The sequence below is a fragment of the Pan troglodytes genome, chromosome 19 (assembly GCF_028858775.2).
Source record: "Pan troglodytes isolate AG18354 chromosome 19, NHGRI_mPanTro3-v2.0_pri, whole genome shotgun sequence".
Lineage (NCBI taxonomy): Eukaryota > Metazoa > Chordata > Mammalia > Primates > Hominidae > Pan > Pan troglodytes.
The window spans coordinates 75689994-75709985 of NC_072417.2; the positions used below are offsets into that span (position 1 = coordinate 75689994).

General features: G+C 39.8%; 1 protein-coding gene across 48 annotated transcripts in view; it reads left to right on the forward strand.

The window, feature by feature from the left end:
* The window catches only part of TLK2 (tousled like kinase 2), a 142719-nt gene that overhangs the window by 100957 nt on the left and 21770 nt on the right, over positions 1 to 19992 (forward strand). For 29 of the 48 annotated variants that reach the window (XR_010153063.1, XM_054670566.2, XM_063799149.1 and 26 more), the window contains 5 exons: positions 1512 to 1664; positions 5002 to 5068; positions 6787 to 6884; positions 8421 to 8502; positions 14457 to 14548. Coding sequence is in view for 44 of the 48 variants with exons in the window: in XM_054670566.2 (XP_054526541.1) it covers positions 1512 to 1664; positions 5002 to 5068; positions 6787 to 6884; positions 8421 to 8502; positions 14457 to 14548 (492 nt within the window). In the remaining 4 variants the exon portion in view is untranslated. Of the gene's footprint in view, positions 1 to 1511; positions 1665 to 2637; positions 2704 to 5001; positions 5069 to 6786; positions 6885 to 8420; positions 8503 to 14456; positions 14549 to 19992 lie in introns of all 48 variants that reach the window. The other 19 variants (XR_010153064.1, XR_010153065.1, XR_010153062.1 and 16 more) reach the window with 1 other exon arrangement.

Consider the following 19992-nt stretch of genomic DNA (forward strand, 5'->3'; position numbering starts at 1 on the left):
TTCTAGATATGTTCGAATAAACTGTATTGTGGGTATCTACCTTAGAGTAATCTTGGTTTTCTGCTTGTCGTTCTTCCACAAAAGATACTGTACTGAATCTGGAAAAGATCTGACAGCAATGTTCAGGGAAGAGGGTAGAGCAACTTCCATTTGAGTGTAGGTTTTAAAAAATTAGATTTTGCCGGGCACGGTGGCTCATGCCTGTAATCCCAGCACTTTGGGAGGCTGAGGCGGGTGGATCACTTGAAGTCAAGAGTTTGAGACCAGCCTAGCCAACATGATGAAACCCCATCTCTACTAAAACAATACAAAAATTAACTGGGCGTGGTGGCGCACACCTGTAATCCCAGCTATTAGGGAGGCTGAGGCACGAGAATCACTTGAACTTGGGAGATAGAGCTTGCAGTGAGCTGAGAGCTGAGATTGTGCCACTGCATCCCAGCCTGGGCAACAGAGTGAGGCTCTGTCTCAAAAAAAAAAAAAAAAAAAGATTTATTATTCCACAAAAATGAAGGTTGGTTCCACAAAAGAGAATGTGTGGAAAAGCACAGTAGAGGAAGAAGGAGAAGGGAGCTATTATTTGATTGTCAATTATAGTGGGTGACTTAAAGACTAACCTGTTAGATGGTTAATCTCCAATTTTGTATGTTTTTATATACCAAGTCTGTAAACCTTAATATCTGTTAGGTGGTAGGATACATGAGAGAAAGTGTTTTTTTTTTTTACAATGGAGTTTTTATTGGTCCCTAATTTGTAAACTAGTTAATCACAGAAAAATGTGACATCTTATTAGGAAATACTCTAATGGTAATGGTGTTAGACTAACTGCAGTTGTAAAATATGTTTTATACTAATTCATTTTGTATACTGTTCCCTAAGGAGTTCTTACTAGTTGGAAGACTTCGTTGTGCTTTCTCCAAATGTATTTTTCTTTTAAAAACTTAATCTAGGTGTCACTGTATCAGTGGGCGGGGTTGACGTGTAGAGTAGTAATGGCTCCCTTAGACTAGAATAAAGGATAGGTCTAAAAAGAAAATCTTGTTTACTTTCTTTAGCATCCTACAAACTTGGTATCTTTTTACGTAAAACTGAGAAGCTTTCATCCAAAGAAAAATAAAATAGAACTTGGAACTTTTTACAACTTTTAAAATACGATTTTTACTTTTAATGGGTTCAGATCAGAGAATTGTTTCCTTAGCTGTTAAAAAGGAATCAGAAAATTGTTCCTTCTGAGTCAGAAAATAAGGTCACAATAGAAATTTGATATGTTGCTTCCTGTCCACTCTGAAAATAGTAATAACTAGTGTCTTAAAGCACAGACTCATTCCCAGAAAACATCTATCACCAATTATTTGGCCCTTGCAATCTGAAGTTAAAATCAAATCTCTACTTGACTTAAAGGGGCTTATTTTTTCTGAAATTGGATACACAAGTGACAAATTGTGTGTGTTCCATAGCTGTGGTAAAACTTTTGACTTTCTTTCTTTGTACAACGTCTTTTATATCTCTAGGCAACAGGAAAGGATAAATTCACAGAGGGAAGAGATAGAAAGACAACGGAAAATGTTAGCAAAGCGGAAACCTCCTGCCATGGGTCAGGCCCCTCCTGCAACCAATGAGCAGAAACAGCGGAAAAGCAAGACCAATGGAGCTGAAAATGAAACGTATGTTCTTTATTGACGTGAACGCTGAGACACCACACCCTGCCCCCAAATACAAATGTTGATTGTCACCGGCAATAGTTTTAAATTCTTGAGGTCACTCAGGTTTAAACCTTCTTTTCAGTTACATTAATGGATTTGTTCAACTCATATAAATGCCATATAAAATTAATTGATTTTCTTAAACCTGCTCTTTAGGGCATTTTGAATGAGAGGGAAAAGTAATGTCACTTGACATCATGACTTTTGGCCACTCCTGGTTAACAAATAAGATGTCATTGTACTGAAATGATATTATTGCTTACATGTGGCTGCAGGGTGTGGTACACTAGTATCATCTTATGGGAGTTACCTGGCTGTTATTTCAGACTGAAGAATGCTCTTTACTGGTCAAAAGAGCACTTAGTTAATAGTCACAAACTTAGGATAAGCCCCCCAGAAAGCTGTTATGTTAGAAAAGGACATTGTCCCAATAAGCCACAACTTGATCTCATCAGAATTGTTTCCTGTTCTGGGAATCTAAGGAAAACACCAGTATCTTAAACTGCAGTACAGTCATCTTTTTATCTGTCACTCAACAATATTTACATAGCTACCATGTATAGGAGGAGTAGAAAATTCTAAGCACAAATGCCTGCCTTCTCCATTCTTTTCTTCCTTTCTGTTTAACTGAAAGTAAGTTTCATGTCCAAAGATAGCTGCAGATAAAAGATATATAACTTATCAACTAATATGTCATTTGCTTTATGTTTTCATATTAGTTCACAAAAACAACACATAATCCACTTCAGGTATAATAATACTTGTATTATATTATTGTTAAAAGTCTGTGGCATCCTAGAAGTGCATCTTCTTTCATTCTAGTGAGATAGATGGCTTAACACCAATCCTCACCCCATACATATCTGATGTTTTGGGAAGTCTCTTCCTTGATGTTCGTTTAGTAAGTCTATGTTAAATGCTTATTTTATGCTAGGCCCTCTTCTGGGAATACAGAGCTAAAGGATACAGCCCCAGCCTTAGGAGCCCACAGTTTACTTAGGTGAGATGAACAGACGAATAAACTAATAATTACATTAAGTATAGCGATAAAAATGTGCATAATGAACTTGGAAAACATCTTCATTCATATAACTCCAAATTTTGTTGTTGTTGTTGTTTTTTGAGACGAAGTCTCACTCCGTCGCCCAGGCCAGAGTGCAGTGGTGCTATCTCGGCTCACTGAAACCTGTCTTCCGGGTTCAAGCGTTTCTCCTGCCTCAGCCTCTTGAGTAGCTGGGACTACAGGCGTGCACCACCATGCCCAGCTAGTTTTTGTATTTTTAGTAAAGATGGAGTTTCTCCATGTTGGCCAGGCTGGTCTTGAACTCCTGACCTCAAATGATCCACCCTTCTCGGCTTCCCAAAGTGCTGGGATTACAGGTGCGAGCTACTGCACCCAGCCCAAATGTTACAAAACTAGAGTCTTGTTTTCCCTTGATTTTAAAGACTAGTCAAGTGCAATAATGAGAATGAGAAGAGGGGAAGAGTATTGAGTCTTAAATATAAAGTATTTTCCTTTCAGCAAGTCCAAGTAGGGGCTCAAATTTGAAAGATTGTCCAGGCTAATTAATCTGACCAATGTTTTCTTTCATGACTCCTGTGTGCATTTTGTGAAGGGACTTTCCCTCTAGTATTATTTGAAAATTATTTAATGCTAATGCACAAAACCATTGACTTAGGAGTGATAAAGAAGGCATAGGTTGTTTCTTTGCCACAGAAGAATAATTAGAATGCAATCTAGGCTAGTAATGTGTAAGCAGTTGCCATCTGGTGTCCTGTGTAAAATCCAATCTGGAAGACTTTCAGTCCAGTTTTTAATTAGAGTATCTGTGACTTGGCTCTTACTTTGACCAGAAGCCAGAAGTAGGCCTCTGGGGTCTTGGAGTGAGCCATATTATCCTTTCTTGGCCCCGAACCTGTTTCAGACAGAGAATTCTTAGCCATCATTTTTAATTTTTCTGTTTTTCGCTGGTGTGGAATGGAGTAATAGATACAGGTATTTCTGCATCTGTAAAGAGATAGCCCTAGTGGGTGAGTTTCTTCTTCTTTCTATTTTTTCTTGAGTTAGACCTCAAAGGCTCTGTTCTTGTTGATAGGATAGATATTTCCCCTTTCTTCTGCTATTTAGAATATATCTAAACAGTGATATCTAAAAATATTAAATATCTGTATATGCTTCTAGAATGCGAAGAAGGTAGAGATGGAAGAAAAAATAATTCTCACTTGTTCATCTTTTTTTCTTTTATTTTCTTTCTTTCTGTCTTTCTCTCTCTCTCTCTCTCTCTTTCTTTTCTTTTCTTTCTTGAGACAGAGCCTTGCTCTGTTGCTTGGGCTGGAGTGCAGTGACATGATTATAGCTCACTATAGCCTCAAGCTCCTGGGCTCAAGCAATCCTTCCATCTCAGCCTCCTGAGTAGCTGGGACTACAGGCATGTGCCACCATGCCCAGCTTCTTTCTTCTTTTTTTCACAGAGACAGAGTGTTGCTTTGTTGCCCAGGCTGGTCTCAAACTCCTGGCTCCAAGTCCTTCCCGCTCAGCTTCCCAGAGTACTGGGATTACAGTGAGCCACCAAGCCTGGCCACTTGTTCATTCTTGAGATATAAGGATGCTGTTGGAGTAGTTGGAACATGAAACACATGACTACCCATCAAGTCAGCCCTTTGAGAGTGGATTTAAATAGCATTTTCAATATTCTTTATACGTTGTCATTTAATAGTCACGCTTTCTTAGATAGGTATTATCACTTGCTGCATTTCAGGAAACTGAGTTAAAGAGGTTAAATTTGCTTGCGCAAGGTCACATGGCCAGTAGCTTAGTAGTGCTTTGAACCCTAGTCCTCAGACTCCAAATCCTAGACTCTAATTTGCTGCTATATCTTTCTCTTTGTTGTTACAGTATCAAGGTTTAAGTGTTAACAAGAATAATCAAATCCATTGGCTTATTGTTTTGCCCTCTAAAAAGTTTTTAGAGAATTTTTGGCTGTCTCTGAATGAGTTTTTATCTTAGTAATATATGGCAAAAAACTCATTTCAAAAATAATATAAAAATATGGCTCACTTTTTTTTCTTTTTTATGTTTTGCAAATTAGACTTCTGGCTTTGAAGTTCTTCCCTCACATCACATCTGGTAAATCACAGAAGTTTTCTCTTGTCAGAGGACTACAAGATAACCCATCTTTCAGTCATTTTAACTGAGACTGAAACTGAATATGTCTTATAGTATATTTGAGCATTTCTCTTTAAACAGGCAAACTATGATTTCTAGTAGTTTACTGAAACTTTTACCACTGTTTTTCAGGTTAACGTTAGCAGAATACCATGAACAAGAAGAAATCTTCAAACTCAGATTAGGTCATCTTAAAAAGGTAAGTATAATGAGAAAATCTCCCTGGAGAAATGTGATACCTAGTTTAAATTTGGGGTTGAAGCTATTTGGTCATTTGGGTGAATGTAATAGTAGCTGCACATAGCAGCAGAAAGCTTCAGTGACTGCTTTCACTGTCATGTCTTGTAGCCTAATGGTAGAACTCATATTTTTCCGTTTTCTTTCTTCTTCTTCTTCTTCTTCTTTTTTTTTTTTTTTGAGTTGGAGTCTCACTCTGTCTCCCAGGCTGGAGTGCAGTGGCACGATCTTGGCTCACTGCAACCTCCACCTCCCGGGCTCAAGCGATTCTCATGTCTCAGCCTCCTGACTAGCTGGGATTACAGGCACATGCCACCACACCCAGCTAATTTTTGTATTTTTAGTAGAGACGGGGGTCTCACCATTAGGCTGGTCTCGAACTCCTGACCTCAAGTAATCCTCCTGCCTCGGCCTCCCAAAGTGCTGGGATTACGGGTTACAGGTGTAAGCCACCATGCCTGGCCTATCTTTGCATTTTCAAGTCAATTCCAGCAACCCAATGAGAGTGTTTTTCCCTCTAGTGATCTATCAGCAGATAATTCTGTACACATCATAAGGCTTCCCAAGTGGTTATCCTTGGAGTAAAATTTAAATATATAACAAGAGCAGATGGTTTTGAAATTGATGTGAAGACTCCTATCATATTTTAAATCACATAGCAGCTCTTATTCCTTGCCTAAACTAGCTAAAAAGAGAAAGTCTTATGTGAACCTTATTCAAACACAAAGGCACATAACATAGAATTTGTTATTGATGATGTTCACTGAGATATCTTAGATGTGGATTACTCAGCTCTTAAAATTCAGAAGCCCATACATTGGTCGATGCTCTTTATAGGTGATAATGGTCAGTAAAGATTTACTAAACTGCTTTTGGTAGGTGTGCTTTTGTTTTTTATTTCACATATTAGTTTTCATGCTGTTTTCCCACTGGGTTCTCAGAGCTTGTTAAATAAGTAGAACTTGCTGGGGATGGTGGCTCACACCTGTAATGCCAGCACTTTGGGAGGCTGAGGTGGGTGGATCACCTGAGGTCAGGAGTTCAAGACCAGCCTGCCCAGCATGGTGAAACCCCGACTCTACTAAAAATACAAAAAATTAGCTGGGCGTGGTGGCATGTACCTGTAATCCCAGCTACTCGGGAGGCTGAGGCAGGAGAATCACTTGGACCTGGGAGGCGGAGGTTGCAGTGAACCGAGATTGTGCCATTGCACTCCAGCCTGGGTGACAACAGCGAAACTCCATCTTAAAAAATAAAAATAAGTAGAACTTAAGTCACCAAGTGTAATCCATACTTAAAGATGAGAACCAGATAGATAACCTGATTTTTGTAAAAAATGTTTCCATGTCTAAATGTATATGCACAAAACATTCCTGAAAACTTATGTAAGAAACTTAATAGTGGTTATTAAATCTCAGGAGTGGGCATGGAGAGGAGGGAGGAGGAGGGTAGGGAACTTTTACTTTTCTTACTGAACTCCTCTGTATGGTTTGAATTTTATTATTTTCTATGGGCTCATTTTTATGATTAAAATTCTTATCGCTTAAAAAGAAATCTTTCAGTGCAAAGCACCTTCCTTTAGCCTTTCATAAGATAAATGTCTGCTATTGTTTTTGAAATAAGATCCCAAAAAGGTAAAGTTCCCCCTATTTTGTGCTATTTCTTTCCTTTTCGCTTTAGGAGGAAGCAGAGATCCAGGCAGAGCTGGAGAGACTAGAAAGGGTTAGAAATCTACATATCAGGGAACTAAAAAGGATACATAATGAAGATAATTCACAGTAAGCTACTTCGGGGCATATTGGGTTGGAGATTGCTAAGCATTTTATGATATGAATTGAATGGTCTAGAATAATGTGTTTGCTTAATGTAAGTTACATAAATGATTCCATAGTGTATTTAGCTCTTTTGTAGCATCTAATACAATTTTGTGAACAAAATTATGATTTGCCTTGGTTTAAATATACAATTGTATTAAATTTATATATTAAGTATATATGTGTATACATATAGCATTTTTACATGAATAAAGATTACTAAAACAATATGGCTTTGTAATTGTAAATGGTTGAGATATGTTGCATATTCAGATTTTCCTACAGAGCCTTAAGAAAGGGAAGATGGGTCACAGTGTGGTGTTGTGGAAAGAGTATTGGGTTGAGATGACACTCGGTTTCTGAATGACCTTTAAGGGCTATTCAGGTGTTGAGATTTTAAGTAAGACTCTTAAGTTCAGTACATTAATTGTAGATGAATTGAAACTGGGAAAAGTAGGTTGAAAGTAGAAAGGGGTTTTTATAAGTAATCTGTTTTTTCCCCATATTTTTTGGACCCTGAAACATTTTTTCATAAAGCCATAGCTTGTATATTTTTGTTTGGCTTATATGAGCTTTGGACCTGTCTTTCTGTTAAAGTGGCAGACAACAGCAGGTACCACTTCCTGAGAGCTCTCTGTGTATCAGGCTTGGTCCTAAGTGCCCTTAGTGCTCTCATTTAATCCGCAGGATAACCCTGTTATCTTTAATACATTAATCAGAAAACAAGCTTAGAGAAATTAAATTAACTTGCCCAGGGACCCATAAATAATGTGACCAAAGAGTTCAACTTGGATCTTTTTCATCTAAACCATCATGCAGTAATGTCTCTCCAGATAGGCATCCTACTTTCTTAAAATCCATGTAAAGTAATTTCAGAATTAATAGTGAGATTGTTTAAGATCAGGAACTAGGTAAAAATATTTTTAAATTTGTTTTTGCCAGAACTTGTCATTTCTTTATCATATTATTAAGAAACTACCCAAGGTAGAGTCTAATATGGGGAACACAGTTATATCTGTCTTAAAGAGAGAATAATGAATGCACATAGAACATGTGACTCACTTTAAAATCAAATCTGTTTTTAAGGAAATAGCAAGTGTCTTGGAATTTTACTGTATGTAGTTTTGAAATGGTGGGAACATGTGGCCCTTGAATAGTTTGGAGGAGCCAAATAGCACAATCTAAAAATCTCTAATCTACCCTCCCTCGTTGTATAGCAGGGCAGAAAAAAGGAGGAGGAGCAAGAAAGGTCTAGTGTAGCTACACTGAGACCAGCACCCAAGTCCTGTGGCTCTATAGCTGGTGCTGTTCATTGTAATTACGCTGCCTCTTTGAACTGTGTAACTTTATACTCAGTATTTGCCATGTTGATGTTGATTGTCAAACTACCAACAGCAGCTATAATTATATGTATAATGTGTTAGATATTCTGGGAATTTTGCAAGCGTGGAAGACTGTAGTCCATGATCTCAGGGTGTTACATGTTCCCTGTTTCCACAGATTTAAAGATCATCCAACGCTAAATGACAGATATTTGTTGTTACATCTTTTGGGTAGAGGAGGTTTCAGTGAAGTTTACAAGGTAAGTATAAGGAACTGGATACAAAGACTGGGGGTTAAATTATCGGCTCCTACCAACTTGGAGAACATTAAGTATACTGATAATTGTAGGTTGATATCCATTGGTTGAAACTCAAAAACTTTAAAAACCTGTATCTTTGGGAAAACAGCTTTCAATAAACCTAAGTGACCAAGTAGAATACAGTATTGCCATTTTCAAGTTTGAAAAATAAGTAATTATAGATTTAAAAAACAAGAAGGAAATATACTGGGTCGTGGAATTATGATGATTTTTATTCTGGTTCTGTACTTCCTGCCTCATACATATTTGTTAGAAAAAAGTATGTGCTATCTTTCTTTCTTTTACAGAATAGATGTGTCAAACCTGTTTCCAATAAGAATAGGTTTTTTTCCATTGGAAAAGCTGCTTTTTGTTTTAGAAGTGTTCTAATATCATTTACTAGCACTGGCAGTCTGAAAGAGTGTCCTGGCTTAGAGTGCTTCAGTTGGGCTAGCGAAGTACAGGCTGCTGAGCTTCCAGGTTGATTTTTACCAAATGAGGGATTCAATATGTTTTAAATATAGCTACAGATCCATAACATGTGGGTTTAATTTTTCTATGTGTTTCTGGCACCTGTCTGTAAAGTACAGAATTGTTTATTAAGTAGTCTTTGTTGCATAGCTGTCCCTTTCAGAAGTACAGCTTTCACTGTTAGGATTTATGTTATGCTCATATGAATTTATATGTGATAAATCTTTTCAGTAAAATAGTTTTCATTGCAAATAAAAACGGTAAAACTAGTTCTACTGTTTTCTTAATTTTTTTTAAATTGTGGTTTTATTTATTTATTTATTTTAGAGATAGGGTCTTGCTGTATTGCCCAGGCTGGAGTAAGGTAGCACAATCATAGTTCATTGCAGCCTCAAACTGCTGGGCACAAGCAAGCCTCCTGCCTCAACCTCTTGAGTAGCTGGGACTACAGGCCCAGTGCACTAATTTTTAAATTTTTTCTAGAGACGGGGTCTTGCTACATTGCCCAGGCAGGTCTCAAACTTATGGGCTCAAGCAATCCTCCTGCCTTGGCCTCCCAGGGTGCTGAGATTACGGGTGTGAGACACTGCACCCAGCTGTGATTTTATTAAGTATATGTTTCAGTGGCATTAAGTACTTTCACAGTGTTGTGCGACTGACATCACTACATCACTGTTCATCTCCAGAACTATATTACGATTAGTGCACTACTGTACTGGTTTTGGTATTCTAGTATCTTTTTTTTTTTTTGGAGACATTGTCTCACTCTGACACCCAGGCTAGAGTGCAGCAGTGCAGTCTCGGCTCACTGCAACCTCCCACTCCAGAGCTGAAGTGTACTCCCATCTCAGCCTCCCAAAGTGCTGGGATTACAGGTGTGTACCACCATACCTGGCTAATTTTTGTATTTTTTTTATAGTGACAGGGTTTCATCATGTTGCCCAGGCTGGTCTTGAACTCTTGGGCTCAAGTGATCACACCTTGGCTTCCCAAAGTGTTGGGGTTACAGGCATGAGCCACTGCATCTGGCTTCTAGTATCTTATTTGTATTTTTTAATCTGTGTTTATAAGTAGGATTGGCCCATAGTCACCTTTTGTATGCAAGCAGCTTTGTCAAAATTTGATGTCATAATTATCCTAGCTACTTAGATAGAGTTGTGAAGTCTCTTTTTTTCCATGCTCTGGAACCCTTTTCATCACTTGGGAATTGTTGGCTCCTTGAAAGTTTGTTAGAGTTGACTCATAAAAATTCTTGGGCAGGACAGACTCTGTGGCTCATGTCTATAATCCCAGCACTCTGGGAGCCGAGGCAGGAGGATCACTTGAGCACAGGAGTTTGAAACCAGCCTGGGCAACATAGCAAGACCATGCCTCTACAAAGAAAGAAAAGAAAAATCTCCTGGGAGATGTTGAGTTAGTGGAAAACATTTGGCTGTGTTTTCAATTTCTTCTACAACTATTGATATATTCAGATTTTCTCTCCCTTCTTAAGTCAGTTTTGGTAATTTAATTTTTCTAGGAAATCTATTTCATTTAGATTTTTTTTTTCTTTTTTAATAGAGACAGGGTTTCACTGTGCTGCCTAAGCTGGTCTTAAACTCCTAGCCTGAAGTGATCTTCACCCCTCAGTCTTCCAAAGTGCTAGGATTACAGCCACCATGCTTGGCCTAGATTTTTTAAAAATATTTTCCACATCTTAGTTACTTCTCTGTTCTTGTAAAATTTTTATTTTTGTGTTTCTTGATTGATAGGCTAGAGATTAGTCAGTGTTGTTATTAATTTTTTTCCTAAGAATCAACTTTTTTGTTGATCAAAACTATTTGGTTAGTTTTCTATTTCATTAATGTCTGCTTTCATTCCTTCTTTCTGCTTTCTTCATTTTTATTTATGTTCATTCTTAAGTCAATGCTTAGTTTATTTTCTTTGTAATTTTTTATTGTAAAAAGATAGATAGAAAATTTACCATCTTAACCATTTTTAAGTGTGTAGTTCAGTAAAGTACATTCACACTTTTTGTGAAATAGATCTCAAACTTTTTTTCATCTTCCAAAACTGAAACTCTGTAGCCATTAACCAACTTTCCTTTCCCTCTCCTCCTTGTCCTTGGAACCATTTTACATTCTGTTACTCTGAATTTGACTATGTTTAGATTTCTTACAGAAGTGGACTCATACTACATCTTTTTATAATCAGCTTATTTTACTTAGCATAATGTCCTCAAGGTTCATCTGTGCTATAGCATGTGACAAGATTGCCTTCCTTTTTAAGGTCACTTAATATTTTATTGTATGTACCACATTTTGTTTATCCTCCTCTGTCGATGGACACTTGGGTTGCTTCCATCTCTCGCCTACCGTGTATAGTGCTGTTGTTTTTGTTTTTGGTTTGTTTGTTTGTTTGTTTGTTTGTTTTGAGACAGAGTCTTGCTCTGTCGCCCAGGCTGGAGTGCAGTGGTGCAATCTCGGCTCACTGCAACCTCCATCTCCCCAGTTCAAGTGATTCTGCTGCCTCAGCCTCTTCCAGTAGCTAGGATTACAGGTGTGCACCACCACGCCCAGCTATTTTTTTTGTATTTTTAGTAGAGACGGGATTTCACTATGTTGGCCAGGCTAGTCTCGAACTCCTGACCTCAAATGATCCGCCCATCTCTGCCTCCCAAAGTGCTGGGATTATAGGCACAAGCCACCGCACCCAGCCTATAGTGCTGTTTTGAATTTGGGTGTCCAGTTATCTCTGTGAGACTCTGCTTTCAATTCTTTTGGATGTATACCTAGAAGTGTATGTAATTTTAAATCATCAAAATTGGTTCTTGGTGCCTCCCAGTTACTTTTAGTAATTTGATCATCCTATTTTTTCCTAATGTATTTCTTCAAACATTTTATTTCTTTTTCTCTTGAGACAGAGTCTCACTCTGTCGTCCAGGCTGTAGTGTAATGGTGTGATCTTGGCTCACTGCTGCAACCTCTGCCTCCCGGGTTCAAGTGATTCTCCTAGCTCAGCCTCCGGAGTAGCTGGGATTACAGGCGCCCGACCCCACACCTGGATAATTTTTGTATTTTTTAGTAGAGATGGGGTTTTACTATGTTGGCCAGGCTGGTTTCAAATTCCTGACCTCGTGATCTGCCTGCCTCGGCCTCCCAAAGTGCTGGGATTACAGGTGTGAGCCACCACCCTAAGCCCCACACATTTTGTTTCTGAAATCTGAATACTTCTTACAGTGATGTGTGCATTTAATGTAGTTTTTCTTTTGCTGTTCTCCACTCTCCAAAATCCTTTCTTAAGTCAGTGGTAGGTCACAGTGTCTTGGATTTAGAATAGAAGTACAGTGTAGTAGTTAGAGAAAATTATGCTTGAAATAGCATTGGTGCTCTTACAAATTGGGTGGTATTTAATGTTTTTTTCTTTTGTGTGGTTTTTGTTTGTTTGTTTGTTTTGTTTTTTTGATACGGAATCTCGCTCTGTCGCCCAGGCTGGAGAGTGCAGTGGTGCTATCTCGGCTCACTGCAACCTCTGCCTCCCGGGTTCATGCCATTCTCCTGCCTCAGCTTCCCAAGTAGCTAGGACTACAGGTGTCCGCCACCATGCCCGGCTAATTTTTTGTATATTTTTTAGTAGAGACAGGGTTTCACCGTGTTAGGATGGTCTCGATCTCCCGACCTCATGATCCACCTCCCTCGGCCTCCCAAAGTGCTGGGATTACAGGTGTGAGCCACTGCGCCTGGCTTATTTAATGTTTTTAAAAATTATTTGAAATGGTTTTCTACTGAGAAGCCATAATGGTATTCATGATTGTGAATGGACTGAAGATTCTTTAAGAAAAGAAGTTCAAAAGTTTCCATTTTTGGCCGGGCATGGCCTCTACTGCCTCTAACCCAATATTTTGAGAGGCCAAGGTGGGAAGATTACTTGAGGCCAGGAGTTCAAAAACAGCCTGGCAAACACATTGAAGCCCTGTCTAGATAAAAAAATAAAAATAAAAAATGTTGCAATTTTTGTGAAATAAGATATTATGTCTGAAGTGAGTGGTTTTTATACTTTAAACATACTGGTTTTAATTTGGTATAAATGATGGAAGTTTCTCTATTTTATAAGCAGCTCTCTCTACATGCAGTGCTTATCCAGAGAAACTTAGGTTTAGATAGATCTGTAAAGTAGTGATCACCCTATTTATGTACTGTTTTCTGCACTTGTTGCCTTCATCTATTTGTATATTTGTGGAAATTAGCAGATGGGTGATAACAGTGTTGAAACTGAAGTAGTAAGCTTTTAATCTAAACTTTACAAACTAAGAAAAACTATTCTAAAGGAGCTATGCAATAAATTCTTTTGTTTGGAGGGAAATCTTCAATTGAATTGAAAGATTACTTTATCAAATTATGATTTACACCCAGCTTCCTCAAAAATCCATGTTATCTTTTTCACTGTGCTATAGCAAGCACTACCTAGCTGATGCAGGACTTGCTGGCAGTGGTGGCCACTGGGGAAAGCTGGTTCCTGCCTCTGGACAGTGCTGGAGAAGTGACTTGGGGTGACTAACTTCAGCCATTTTTGGGATTAGAAACTGCTTTTCGGCCAGGCGCAGTGGCTCACGCCTGTAATCCCAGCACTTTGGGAGGCCGAAGCGGGGCGGATCGCCTGAGGTCAGGAGACCAGCCTGACCAACATGGTGAAACCCCATCTCTACTAAAAATACAAAAATTAGCCGGGCGTGATGGTACATGCCTGTAATCCCAGCTACTCAGGAAGCTGAGGCAGGAGAATCACTTGAACCCGGGAGACAGAGGTTGCAGTGAGCCGAGATCGCACCGTTGCACTCCAGCCTGGGCGACAGAGCGAGACTCCGTCTCAAAAACAACAACAACAAAACCACTTTTCATTTACCCAGCATATAGAGATGGGACTAAAGGCAGGGCTGTTTTTTGTTCTTGTTTCTCTTTTTATTTTAATAAACAATATGCCAAATTACAGGGTTGTTTTGTAAACAATCATACCAAAGAAGTATATTGTGAGGGGTTATTTTCTCCAGGAGGCAGGCAGTGTGTGTCCCTGGAATTTCAAAAGTGACAGGATGTTTGAAGCTTGTAAAGTCCCAGTGTCAACTGAAGGATAAGAGACAACCTAAGGCAGACGGGTCCCAGACGGGAATAGATGGTGTCCAGAAAGAGAATGGTTGGGAAATGATTCTGAAGGCAGGGGCTATCTTTCTGTTTGTGGTGTTGGCCTGGTTTTATGTTCTAAATCCCTTGGTGCCAGTGTGTCTGGAGACTTCTAAATTATCTAATCACAAGTTTCAAGAAGGTGGTTGCAACACTGATATAAGTATGTGATGTATTTAATAATGTATTTTGGACTTTGATTATGTTGTATGTTAAATTAAAGCTTCACATCAGTTACCTGTAATTTTTCTTAACATTTACCCAGTATATAATTTATTCTCTTTATAGGCATTTGATCTAACAGAGCAAAGATACGTAGCTGTGAAAATTCACCAGTTAAATAAAAACTGGAGAGATGAGAAAAAGGAGAATTACCACAAGTAAGTGATACTTGAGTGTCTGACTTTTTAAAATTAAATAATACCTGTAGTTTGAGCATTATGCTACAAGCTTTACGTGCATTGTTGTTGGTTTTGTTTTATGTAATCTTCATAACTGCCCTGAGAGAATAAATACATTCTCAGTGTTACGACGAGGAAACTGATGCTTACAGAATTGGAGTAACAGGAAGTGGCTGAGCTGGTATTTAAATCCAGACTTTCCTGAATCCAAAGCCCTAGGTACTCTTAACCTTCCCTTCCTTTGTGGCTAGAAATAGCTATAGTAAATAAAGCCTTAGAAATCATTTTTGCTGGCCGGGCACGGTGGCTCACACCTGTAATCCCAGCACTTTGGGAGGCTGAGGCAGGCAGATCACGAAGTCAGGAGATCGAGACCATCCTGGCTAACACGGTGAAACCCCGTCTCTACTAAAAACACAAAAAATTAGTTGGGCGTGGTGGCAGGCACCTGTAGTCCCAGCTACTCGGGAGGCTGAGGTAGGAGAATGGCGTGAACTCAGGAGGCAGAGCTTGCAGTGAGCCGAGATCACGTCACTGCACTCCAGCCTGGGTGATGGTGCGAGTGCGAGACTCCATCTCAAAAAAAAAAAAAATTGTTGCTTGTCTATAGAAACTAGACCCTAGGGAGCTGCTGGTGGGCTGTTTCTGCTACTTCAGTCATTTCCTTCTGGAAGAGACTGGGGGCACCTGGTGTGTCTTGGTGGCACCTGTTTGACTTGTTCAGCCTCTCTGTGCTATGTTCTCCTCCCGGTCACAGTTTGCCCATCTCAAAGTTCTTGGTCTTCAGGATCCCACTTCTGTGCTTGCTTCTCTATAGAATAGTACTAGTGGCAGCCTTCATCTGTACTTGGGGTGTGAGGTAGAGAGGGGGGGCTTCTTTAAAATGAATTGTTATAATATGCACAGCTGTGAATTGCTTTGTTCCACTGATGTCAGGTTTTGCCTATATCTCCCCAAGCTTCTGAACGTTGGAGTTCATGGCTCATTTGCTTTAGAGGCTATGCAGACTTAATTTGCTATTAGGTTCCCCACTGGGCTTAGTTTTGTTTCCTTGTTGTTGGTACAAGTATTGAATCAGACAAGTCCTGCCCTTGAAAGGAGGGGACAGGCTTTTTTGACAAAACAAACACCTCCTTTCTATAAAGGCAGTCTTGGTTTTTTTTGGTGTTTTTTTTGTTTGTTTGTTTGTTTGTTTTATAAATAATAATTTGGAAGGGGAAAAACAGTGGTCTTTGAAGTAGCCCTTTAGTTGGCTTCTAGCCTGGTCCAAGGCAACTCTTGCTCTATACCTCTTGTTCATCAGGGACCCAGAAGTTCTTCCTGTTCCAGACAGATGGGCAGTGGTGCTCAGCACTGGAGGAGGGAAGGTTCCTGCTACATTAAGAGCAACAGGGCTTAGCAGAGGGAGAAGGGATGACCTGTGGCACCCTGCGTGTGTTTCTTAGGTGACAGGCAGCTGCAGTCCAGATGCTCCTGAGGAGCAGTTACATTATTATAAGAACATTCCAGTCACTTGATATGTAGGGATGAGTGGCACACCATAGTGAGTGCCAGGAGCACTTCAGAGAAGGAAAGCACATGTTGTTCTGACCAGTTATAAGTGAGCAATGCCACTACTGTATTGAGGCCCTAAGAATGCCTAAGGGTGTTGGACCAGTACCTGCTTCTCTTTAAAAATGCCCTGTAGGGACCAACCTTGGTTAACCTCGAGAACATAGTTCCTGTGCTGAGACGTATATGTATTTTGCCTAGTCTCAGTATCCAGGTTTCTGGCTGACCTTGCAGAGAGCTCTAGTGTTGGATACCACAGCAACTGCAGGTGGACGTTCTGCCCATCTAGCCTTTTGAAACACTGAGGAGTGGAAGCCGGGCCTTGTCCCTCCTTCAAACAGTTGGCAAGCACTCTGAGGCCTGGTGGGTATGGATTGGGTGTTTTCTCACATATGTCTCTACCAGACAGAATCAGAGAGCACGTGAAGGGGATGGTCCTATTTGTCTAAGTTCTTTCCATTCAAGTTCCAGGCTGGCATTGGTGCCTTTCTACTCTGTTTCCTCATCAGAGGGGGGATCATGGTGCCTGAGCTCATCTGAGGAGGGGGCATTTCCTATTTGGCAGACACCTTGGGGAGAGGGTGTGTGAGTTCTTGTGACCTTCATTCTTGCTTGGGCAGCTGGGGGGAGTTCTTTTTTTTTGTTTTGTTTTGTTTTCCAATCAGGAAGCAGCACTGAGGAGACAATTCTTAAGTACCTCCACCTTTCTTTTGAAAGAATTGGCTTTCTCAGTGATATGAAATCATACTCATGCATTTCAGGCTATAGAAAATGGCGAATTGACAAAATCATTAACTGCTTTGAACTAAAAGGAGACTTACATCAAGCACATAACGGACATTGATGAGTGCTTTAAAAAGTCAGTATTAAACTAAAAAGTAGTACACTTCAGTGTTGTGACATTATAAAATATGAAAATGCTATAACCCTGCTAGTAAGGTCTGTTAATTGCGTTTCCATTCATGGGGATGACTTCCCAGTCCCATCTGGAATCAAGACATTTATTCTGGTAAAAAAGAAGGCAGATTTCAAAAGAAAATAAGAGGTGTTTGTTTTGTTGTATTTTGAATTTTGTTCTGTCACTTCATTCCTCTCCTCCTCCTACCATAAGCAAACAAAAAGTAAACTGATTGTGTTTTATTTATATTATAAAAACAAATTTTATTAAAAATTTTTATTTTAAAAATTTAGTATTACGACTGCTTTAACTCCCTCAAATAACATATTAAAAATTCTGCCGTAGGAAAAATTTCACTTAAAATTATTTGCAGAAGTAATTTGTATCGGAGTTAGTATGCTTTTGTATGATACTCTATTCTAATTTTTTAAAGATAAAAGTAAGCATTTTGAAAAATCTAAATATATGTTAACTTATAAGAGAGTAAAAGACATTTTGGTGGATGAGTTTCTTCCAGTTTCTCATTAAATTCTCTGTATTTGTAGTGCATGGATCTCTTGGATTATAAGTTGAAAGTTGAACATGGCTCAGTCATTTCCTTGCTGATGAAGTAAGAGATGCGGTTTTAGAGCTGGGCACAGGTTCAGCGACACTCTGCAAATTCCCTTAATTGGCGAGAACTTTGAATGACATTTTGATTCTTAAATTTTTGCTGCCTTTTGTTTCCTGTGTTTTCTGTACCTCAACAAGAGAAATTGGTTTCTGCTGTAAAATGCACAAAATCAAGAAGTTAAAACCAAAGGGTAGAGCGCTATACATTTATAGCATGCTAGAGTGAAAAATAACTTAGAACAGTGATCTGTTTAGTCCCTAGATTTTTAAACTTTTTGTTTGTTTTTTGTTTTTTTGAGACAGAGTCTCACTCTGTCGCCCAGACTGGAGTGCAGTGGCGTGATCTCCACTCACTGCAAGCTCCGCCTCCCGGGTTCACGCCATTCTCCTGCCTCAGCCTCCCGAGTAGCTGGGACTACATGTGCCTGCCACCAAGCCTGGCTAACTTTTTTGTATTTTTAGTAGAGACAGGGTTTCACCGTGTTAGCCAGGATGGTCTCGATCTCCTGACCTCGTGATCCATCCGCCTCAGCCTCCCAAAGTGCTGGGATTACAGGCATGAGCCACCGTGCCCGGCCTGTAACCTTTAAAAAAAAAACAAAAAAAACCCACAAAGAAACAAACAGCAGCACCGGCTGGGCACGGTGGCTCACGCCTGTAATCCCAGCACTTTGGGAGGCGGAGGTGGGTGGATTGCCTGAGGTCAGGAGTTCAAGACCAGCCTGACCAACATGGTGAAACCCCGTCTCTACTAAAAATACAAAAAAAGTTAGCTAGGCATGGTGGCAGGCACCTGTAATCCCAGCTGCTCAGGAAGCTGAGGAAGGAGAATTGCTTGAACCCAGGAGGCAGAGGTTGTGGTGAGCCAAGATCGCGCCACTGTATGTCGCCTGGGCGACAGAGCAAGACTCCGTCTCAAAAACAAAAACAGCAGCACCCTTATTTTATCAAATGCAATATTACAAGGAATCTTAATGTATTTAAAAATGCAAGTGTGCTGGCAGAAAGGGGACTGATGATTCTGTGACTCTGCAGTTGCAGAAGCTCCGTGTAGGAGATTATTTGGACATAGCGATTACCTCTCTTAATCAGGTGCCACCTCCTTCAGGGCACATGAGATCATATTAAATTCTTTTTGAGATAGGGTCTCACTATGTTGCCCAGGCTGGTCTTTAACTCCTGGGCTCAAGCAATCTTCCCACTTCAGCCCGCCAAAGTGCTGGGATTACAGGCATGAGCCACCACACCCAACAAGATGGTATTAAATCTCTTTACTGTTTCTTGAATGTATTTTTCAGTCAGTTTTGTAAAATAAAAACGTACATACTTTTTCCTCTCCTGCTTATTGCCCTTAAGCCTTTAAATTCTAAACAAATTGTAATGCATCCTATTTAGGAGCTATATTTGGTGATGTGCTATTGTATGATTACTAATAGAAAATCTGGGCAGGGCGTAGTGGTCCATACCTGTGATCCCAGCACTTTGGGAGGCCGAGGCGGGTGGATCATGAGGTCAGGAGTTTGAGACCAGCCTGGCCAATATGGTGAAACCCGGTCTCTACTAAAAATACAAAATTAGCTGGGCATGGTGGCACGCACCTGTAATCCCACCTACTTGGGAGGCTGAGGCAGAAGAATCCCTTGAATCCAGGAGGCGGAAGTTGCAGTGAGCCAAGATGGCACCACTGCACCCCAGCCTGGGCACCAGAGCAAGACTGTCTTAAAAAAAGAAAAGAAAAAGAAAATCTGTATGTTTCTAGCCCTTCTGTAAAATATGAAGAAAAGTGCTGTTAGCACTCTGTGTAAAACTGTACTGTTAAATATATGTAATTTAAAAAAAAAAAAAACCAGCGTGGAGCTACTTTGGAATTGAGGGTTGGGGAGGCCAAAGCTACATTTGCTGAGTGTCTGCAGCAAGCTCACTTCAAAACATCCAGTCCAGTGGTGCCGAAACCGAAGCTCAGAGAGGTGGAGCCACAGAGCCACAGCAAGGAGCCAGGCCTCTGTGTTCCCAGGGTAGTGTGTGTTCTAACACCTGCCTCAGTGCTGGCAAGTCGTTTTTTGGAAAAACGTAAAGATGATGAAATGAAGCGTCAGGGGAGGCAAAATGGCCAAAAGTGGCAGCTTGAAAACTAAGCCCAAATAGTTTCCATTGGGGAAAAATATATGTAATTACTTTTAGATTCCTATTTCTCCCTTTCCCCACTTCCCCTAATTTTTTCCTCAGCTTTTCTTTAGTTAGTGCTTTCTTTGTATTTTTGGTATACTGAAGTTTACCGGTTTCTGAAAACATCACTGTTTTTTAGTTTTATTTTACCGTACTATGGAAAGTGTGTCTTTTCCAACTAGCCTTATAACAAAAT